The following is a 9,087-nucleotide window of genomic DNA, read 5'->3' on the forward strand; positions in this document are numbered from 1 at the left end:
TCAGGTCATGGTCTCAGGGCCCTGGGATGGAGCCCCACATTAGGCTCTATGCTCAGTGGGTAGTCAGCTTGAGGATTCTCTCTCTGCCCCTCTTCCCACTCACACTCTTTCTAAAATAAAATAAATCTTAAAAAAAAATAGAACTACCATGACCCAGCATTGCACTACTAGGTATTTATCCAAAGGATAAATATGTTAACTAAATTGCCTTTTTAAAAAAAATATTTTATTTATATATTCATTAGCCTAGACGGGAATCTTTTAGAGAATAAAGAGACACACAGAAGGAGAGGAGGCAGAGATATAGGCAGAGGGCAAGCGGGCTCCTCACAGGGATCACGCCCTGAGCCGAAGGGAGACGCTCAGCTGCTGAGCCACCCAGGCGTCCCAACTAAATTAAATTTAAACAAAGAATTAAAAAAAAAAGAATCCTCAATACTGAGAAAGTGTTTTGAAACAGAAATGAAGGAAGACATTCCATACCATTTACACAGGGGGTTTTATTCAGGGTAGCTTGCTGACAGGTGGATTGAATAGGCAACGATCCTGGCACTAAGCAGCTAATCTCCACAAAGTCAAGACCATAACCCACAGATTAATAGAGTAAAGGGCGATTATCTAAAGTGGTGCCATCTGAGCACCAGAGGAACGATCAGAAGGCTTCCCATATTCTGGTCAGGGCATACATTAATCTATACAAGACCTGGAACACAGAGCCCAGGGGGAGGTCATTGCAGAGACATAAACAAGATGTGGGCCAAAGATAGAGTCAGTATTGTCAGCACTCCCACAGGAGATTTCTGAGAAAACCAGCATGAATCGAAGAAACTTTCTGAGAGGAAACAGAAAAGGATTGTCATTAAAAATAGTTCCACTTGCTAGTTATAGAGCTCTGAAGCTACTAGTTAAATTGGCAGGTAGCAAGATTCATTGCCAAGAATCCTTTTAAAATAGAATCTACTCAGAGTTAGCTGTAATCTTTTATTGAATTTTTATTCTATGTAATATTTATATAATTAAAGTCATCTAATAGATGATATACTTTGTCAAATATTGTGTCATAAATTCTCTAGCAATTTTGAGAATATTTTTCTCAAAACCAATTTAATAGGAGGTAAAATTTTTAACTCTTGTGTAATAAAACAATGTAAAGTAACAAAGTTATAAACTATATAATAAAAATTATTGAATATGATAAATATAAAGGGAATTACAGTATATTAATGTTGTCTAGATTATTCCAAAAATACTTGATACTGAATGTAGAATCTGATCTTGACCTACGAAATTATATATAACTTAGTTCCATAGTGAAAAGTGATTACACAGTCTAGATCAACACAGTAGCATGAGCAAAATCATGAAGCAGAAATGAAGCTATCTTGTATGAGGACAGAGAATGGAGCTGAGGAGGCTATCCAATTCCAATGATACTGAAGTTGTATAGAAAATAGTGGAGCCAGAGCAAGTTATCCTTGACAGCCAATTGTTTCTGAAGTGAAAAATTCTCGTTGCTAAGCAACTAAATCTAGAACTTAGCTGGGAAATAAAAGGAAGAGAGTTTCTGTTTCCCTTTGTTATGTGAGGTCAACTACCAATCTTTGTTCATTGAAAAGTATGGTACAAACCATCACAAAAGAAAAGGCCATGGAAGCAATAGCTTCTTCTGTTGGTAAGTCATCTGTTAAGTTTGGCTCTCTGCATGAGTTGGTGGCCAGAGCAGTACCTTGGATAATGTGAATTTTCTTAATTTTTGTTTTGTTTTCCTTTTTGAGCATGGCCAAGGGGGTGTTGGTAAGGTGCTTCAGGTAAAGTGACCAATTATTCCAGTTTGCCTCAGAGTGAGGGAATTGCTGGGATGTGGGGCTTTGAGTTTTAAGACTGGGACAATCCTGGGTAAATTAGAATGAGTTGGTTACTCTTACTGCCAGTAAGGAACAGATGAAATAGAGCCGAAAGAAGGGACATTAAAAGAATCAGTCTGCATGTAGGTAAGAGATGTGATATGAACAGAAGATGAGAGGCTACTACCTGAATCTATAGAGAAGGATCACTTTTTTTTTTTCTGAGACTGGAATATGGAGTGGAAAAGAAGAGATGTAGAAATGGCGTTGGGTTCAGATAAGTTTGTAATGTTGAAAATCCTACAAAGCATTTGTCTTTAGATTTGACATCACTATAGATATATATTTTTTATTGGATTGAAGAGTAAGATATCCATTTTATACTGTGATCCAGTGGCCACACATACGCAAACACCCCCAAAACTTTACATATGAATTGCTATGGAACTTCTAGGAATGTCCTCTGATATTTTTATTCCATTTCTTTATTTTTTTATTTTTTTTTATTCCATTTCTTTAAAGAAAAAACTGCAGTCAGGATCCATTAAATTGATTTCGTGACTCTCTAATGAGTCAGACACTGGTGACAGATGGGAAAACTGCATATTGCACGATGGGGTAAGAGGAGAGAGGCACAGGTAGAGGTCTTTAGGAATTTGAAATAGCTGTAGGGAAAGAAAGAATTGATAAAACATATAGAGGAGAGCTGTTGTTTATTTTGATATTCCAATAGTGTTAAATAATTTGGACTTTTTAAAGATTTTATTTATTTATTTATGAGAGACACACAGAGAGAGAGAGAGAGGCAGGAACATAGGCAGAGAGAGAAGCAGATTCCATGCAGGGAGCAAATGTGGGACTCGATCTCCGGACCCCGGTATCATGCCCTGGGCCAAAGACAGGTGCCCAATCGCTGAGCCACCCAGGTGTCCCAAAGAATAGGGATTTTTAATGACACTACCACACAATATTAATGCAGGGTGATGTTCTTGTAGGAGTTTGGGTCTCTGAAGTCCTCGGAATAATAAAATGAAGACAATGAGTATGGCTCAAAGATTCTAGCAGAATTTTCCTATTGTTGTCTGCTCTCAAGATGAAACATGGTTTATAGAGCTTAGCAGCAACACTCTATTTCTATTGGCTCTTCTCACTTTCCATCCTCCCATTCACAACAATTCCCACTCCATAATAAATAGCAAACACACAAGAAAGCTATAGAGAGCAAATCTGGAAATTAGGATCTCACCCAATTCAGAAATCTTTGTCCTTGGAAGTTTTCATATGATTGAATTTGTCTATGAAATTTGCTGTTCCCTTGTGGGATACTTGCATCTTGGAATAAAGTGCCTATTACTCAGGTGGATCTAAGTTCTCTAGGCAGCTCTGATAGTCAAAGAGGCAAGTATCAATAGTTATGCAGGGGCAACAGGCATAAACCAACATGGTCTTGGACAAATTAAGATATAGAGTCCCCCTACTCTGAAGTCTCTTTAACTTTTTATAGTGGAGATTTTTCATACCACCTATATGGACTGAGATAATTGTATAATGAAAACCCCCATACCTATCGTCCAACTTTCACAATTATAAACATATGGCCAATATTTTATCTATACCCTTCTAAATTCCCACCTCCACTTATTGAAAGTCCAAAGCATTTTCTTAATTCACTAATCACTTTTTTGCTGTTTGATTTTTTCCCATTTTCCTTACCCAATCCCATCACACCCCCATCCTTTTATTTTCACTTTCAGCTCTGCAGCTTTGATGCCCAACTCTGCCCAAACACAGATCCTTAAAGGTCAACTCTACACAATGACCAATGCGGAAGAAGCAGACCAGCAGTGCCTCAAGGTTTTTCCCTGGACCAATGGCTCTGTAATGGCAGCTCCATAATGGTGGCTGGTGAGGCTGAGGTGCCCATGAGAGTTCTCTTGCTGTTCTGGGTTGGAATGTCTCTATTCCCTTCTGGCTTCTCTCAGGCTGGGCCCTCCCAATACCTCAGATCTCCAGAAGTGGTGACCCCTTTAAAGGTGACTGATAGGGGCAGAAGTGCAAAATCTCCAGGCTGGCTCTCCTACAGCCTGAAGTTTAGAGGCCAGAGACACATTATCCACATGAGGGTCAAGAAACTCTTGGTTTCCAAACACTTCCCGGTGTTCACCTACACGGACCAGCACGCCCTCCTCCAGGATCAGCCTTTTGTTCCTGATGACTGCTACTATCATGGTTATGTGGAAGGAATCTCTGAGTCCCTGGTTGCCCTCAGTACCTGTTCCGGAAGTTTTCGAGGAATGCTACAGATTAATGACCTTGCTTATGAAATTGAGCCCATCAGGCACTCTACCAAATTTGAACACTTGGTTTATGAGATAAACACTAATGAGACACAGTTCCCAACTATGAGATGTGGCTTAACAAAGAAGGAGATAGCACTCCAACAGGTGAAATTTGAAGAGGTTAAGAAGTCAACTCTGAAACAAAATTCTAATGATAAATTATGGACCCACTCATGGTTTCTGGAGCTGGTTGTGGTGGTAGATCACAATTTCTTAATTTATTCTCAAAGCAACTTCTCAATGGTGCAGGAGGATGTATTTATTGTTGTCAACATAGTGGATTCCATTTATCAGCAGTTGGGTACTTATGTGATTTTGATTGGGATTGAGATTTGGAATCAAGGAAATGTTTTCCCAATGATAAGCATAGAACAGGTCCTGGAGGACTTCTCTAAGTGGAAGCAAATCAGTCTTTCCCAGCTACAGTATGATGCTGCACATTTTTTCATAAGAAACTCACTTATAAGTGTACTTGGTATAGCCTATGTTGCAGGAATATGTCGTCCTCCTATTGATTGTGGGGTTAATAATTTCCAAGGAGACTCTTGGTCTCTTTTTGCCCTCACTGTGGCCCATGAGTTAGGACATACTTTGGGTATGTGGCATGATGAAGAATTCTGTTTGTGTGAGCAAAGTGGTTGCATCATGAATGCTATGAGAGTACCAGCAGAGAAATTCACCAATTGTAGTTATATAGATTTTACAAAAACCACTTTAAACCAGGGATCATGTCTACACAATATTCCACATCCAGGGGAAGTCTTTACGTTGAAGCACTGTGGGAATGGCGTGGTTGAAGGAGAAGAGGAATGTGACTGTGGATCTATAAAGCAATGTGAACAAGATCCTTGTTGTCTATTGAACTGCACTCTGAGGCCTAAGGCTGCTTGTGCTTTTGGGCTTTGTTGCAAAGACTGCAAGTTCATGCCATCAGGCAAACTCTGTAGACATCAGGTTAATAAATGTGACCTTCCAGAGTGGTGCAATGGGACATCCCATCAGTGCCCAGAAGATGTATATGTGCAGGATGGGATTCCCTGTGGTGACAACGCCTACTGCTATGAAGGGAGATGTAATAACCATGACAAACAGTGCAGGGAGATTTTTGGTGAAGGAGCAAAGAGTGCATATCAGAGTTGCTATCAAGAAATCAACTCCCTGGGAAACCGTTTCGGCCACTGTGGTATAAGTGGCACGACATACCTAAAATGTAATATCTCAGATATCTTTTGTGGAAGAGTTCAGTGTGACAATGTGACAGATATTCCCCATCTGAGAGATCATTCTACTCTGCAGCAAACTCACATCAATGGTGTCACCTGCTGGAGTATTGATTATCATTTGGGAATGGACACACCTGATGTTGGTGAAGTAAAAGATGGCACCATGTGTGGTCCAGGAAAGATCTGCATACGCAAGAAATGTGTCAGTTTGTCTCTCTTGTCACAAGTCTGCCTGGCTGAGACCTGCAACATGAGGGGCATCTGCAATAATAAACATCACTGCCACTGTGGCTATGGGTGGTCCCCACCCTACTGCCTACACAGAGGTTATGGAGGTAGTGTTGAGAGTGGCCCAGCATCTGCCAAAAAAGGTTTTTTGCTACTAGTTGTGAGTCTTATTTTATCTGTTTTGCTTTTATTGTCAACTGCTATATTTATGTACCATAAAAAAACATTTCGGTCTCAAGGAGACTAAGGCTCAGTATTCAGGTTAGGAAACTGCCTCCATTTTAATATCCTGTGCAGTATTAAGTTTTACTCTCTTGGCAGTGGAAATGTTACTACATGCCTGGAACTGAGCACATTTCTGACAATATACAGAAAAACGCAGGGACCTTCCCTTTTGTCAGTATCAGAAACATCAGAAACATTGCCATTAAGCAAAGGTAATTCCTAACGTCTTCCTGTCAGTAGACAGTTCATTGTTTTAAGCAGCAAATAAAGCTCCATTTCCCCTAAATTGGTTGTGTGTGTGTGTGTGTGTGTGTGCGCGCGCGCACGCGCGCGCACAAATATGACTCATGGGAAAGGCAGGAGACAAGTATCTGAGGATCCAGACTTTACTTCCAAAGTAACCTTTCAAAGGTGCAGAGAATGTATTTCTTGTTGTCAACATAGTGGATTCCATTTATCAGCAGTTGGGTACTTGTGTGATTTTGACTGGGGCTTGGATTTGGAATCATGGAAATATTTTCCCAATGATAGGCACAGAATAAACAGGCTGCCAAACTCATGCCATCAGGGGAACTCTGTAGGCATCAGGTCAATAATGTGACCTTCCAGAATAGTGCAATGGGACATCCCATCAGTGCAGGATGTGCAGGATGTGATTCCCTGTTGCTACAGGGACTGTAGCAGGATGTGATTCCCTGTTGCTACAGCCACTGCTGTCAAAAGGGATATAAAAAGGAGAAGAAATTACTCAAATGTTTCTAACATTCTGCTCCAAAATCTGAAAAGGAAGATAATAGTAATAATGTTTATCCCACCCAACTTCTTGGGTTTATTTGATAATCAAAAGAGAGAAAGAAATGTTTAATAAAAACTCCTGACCCTGTTTCTTTTGTGCTTCCTACCCAGTCTTGTCTGTTCTCTTGGCTTTAATTTGGCAGTTTGGGTATGCTTGTGAAGTATTTTCTTTGAATATCAGAATGTGATCTCTATGAGGTCAAGGTGGTTTTTATCTGTTCTGCTGTTGTATTCCAATACACAGAACAATGCCTAATACAGAGTAAATATTTGAATGAGGTAATTAATTTGAATGGATTAATCACATTAAATTAATTAGGAAAATGATACTTTGGTTCTCTTTTTAAAACTATTGTAGTTCTTGCTCAAAATTCAACTTTGATATTTAAAATATGTGCATGTATAATGCTCCCTTTGGTACCTGCCCAGTTTTTGTCCCCAATTTGTCTTCTCAGTGTTTTTGGAAATCCTGTCTCTTAAAAACACATGTCTAATCAGACACCTTCTGTATATAGTCCAGATAACTTCTGAATGCTGCTCTTTGTAAATTGAGTCAAACAACATTTCTGATATCATTTCCATTATGCTTTGCACAAGTTGCACCCACTGGCTATTTTCTATTTTGAATATATGTGGCTCTGCCATGACTGCACATCTATACGTGCAATTCTCATTCCCAAAATGCTGTTTACCACCCTCCCCCACTCCCTTGCCCTGGGAAACTCCTGTTTTTCTCTTAACAGAGGTCAAACATCTTATCTTTGGAAAAGCATTTCCTTGTGAAATATTAGGTGTTCTACTTGTGTGCTCCTGTCACTTTGTGGTCATTTCTTTAATGCACTCCAGGAATAGATGGGGAGAGAATCTAACAATGTATCAGGCAGGGACAAAAAGAGGAAAGGCTATCTTTTTTTTTTTTTTTTGGTGTTCAATTTGCCAACATATAGCATAGTGCTCATCCCTTCAAGTGCCCCCCTCAGTGCTCGTCACCCAGTCATCCCCACCCCCCGCCCACCTCCCTTTCCACCACCCCTAGTTCGTTTCCCAGAGTTAGGAGTCTCTCATGTTCTGTCTCCCTTTCCGATATTTCTCACTCATTTTTTCTCCTTTCCCCTTTATCCCCTTTCACTATTTTTTATATTCCCCAAATGTATGAGACCATATAATGTTTGTCCTTCTCCAATTGACTTATTTCACTCAGCATAATACCCTCCAGTTCCATCTACATCGAAGCAAATGGTGGGTATTTGTCATTTGTAATGGCGGAATAATATTCCATTGTGTACATAGACCACATCTTCTTTATTCATTCATAGGAAAAAGCTATCTAGTGGAGCCAAAGAAATGGAACGATGAACCAAAAAGACAATCTGACTAAACCTGATTTTAGAAAATAAGTCAGAGAAAGATTCACAGGTTTTAAACATAGATGTCCAAATAGAGACAAAAGGCAGCTGCTCTAATTACTTGGTTCTCTTTTAAAATTGTTTTTGTAAAAATAATGTTACATTTTATTATAGTCCAATTTATCAATCTAAAATTCTATTTACTAGGTTTTATATTTTTGCTTGAGATTACTCTGAGAGAATCCTTTTTATTTCCTCTGATTATGTTGACTTCAGTTTTAATGTTTAAATCTAAAATTTATTTTGATGTAAGGAATGAAATAGGAATCCAACCATATGGTTTTTTTTCAATTGGCTAGTCAGTTGTTCCAATTTATTTTATTTTTATTTATTTTTTTATTCATGAGAGACACAGAGACAGAAGCAGAGACACAGACAGAAGGAGTAGCAGGCTCCTCACAGAGAGCCCGATATGGGATTCAATCCCTGCACCTGGAATCACGCCTTTAGCTGAAGGCAGATGCTCAACGACTAAGCCACCCAGGCGTCCCCCAATTTATTTTATTGAATAAGTGACTGTTCAATGTTAACTGGTAAATTAAGATTCTGTGTCTATTTTAAAATTAATTTGACAATCACATTATTTTACTCATACATTTTTATAAGAAGTCACAATATTTCTGCAATATTTCTATCTTAAGGAAAAGCTACACTGCCATTTTAGGTTAGTTGAGTTCACTAGGGCTGGATCAGTCAAGATTAGTGTGTAGAACTTAGCCTCCTTATAACAAAGATACAGTGTCTTACTATCTTAATTTGGGTCCTCCAAAAAGCAGACAGTGAGACCAGGATTTAGGTGAAGTTAGTTTATTTGGGAAGCACAACAAGGAGTATGTTAATGAGCAAGTTTCCACTCTGGGGTCATCCCCTGTGAATTGTCTAAGAAGTCATGTGAAACATGTTTTGGAATATTCCTCCATGGTGCAAGAGAAAGCATTCAGGAAGAGAAGTGAGATAAAGCGGTTTTATTTTATTTCATTTGTGTGTTCACTAGAGTAACACTTTTAATTTTCTTTAAGAACTTTTC

The 9,087-nt window shown here is 39.1% G+C and overlaps 1 protein-coding gene across 1 annotated transcript; it reads left to right on the forward strand.

The window, feature by feature from the left end:
- Positions 1-3,724: 3,724 nt before the first annotated feature.
- ADAM21 (ADAM metallopeptidase domain 21) lies at positions 3,725-6,050 on the forward strand. The gene is given in 2 exon segments (XM_041757716.1): positions 3,725-5,848; positions 5,850-6,050. Coding segments are annotated over 2 exon segments (2,160 nt in total). The 5' UTR covers positions 3,725-3,739; the 3' UTR covers positions 5,901-6,050.
- The last annotated feature ends 3,037 nt before the right edge of the window (positions 6,051-9,087 follow it).

The sequence above is a fragment of the Vulpes lagopus genome, chromosome 6 (assembly GCF_018345385.1).
Source record: "Vulpes lagopus strain Blue_001 chromosome 6, ASM1834538v1, whole genome shotgun sequence".
Classification (NCBI taxonomy): Eukaryota; Metazoa; Chordata; class Mammalia; order Carnivora; family Canidae; genus Vulpes; species Vulpes lagopus.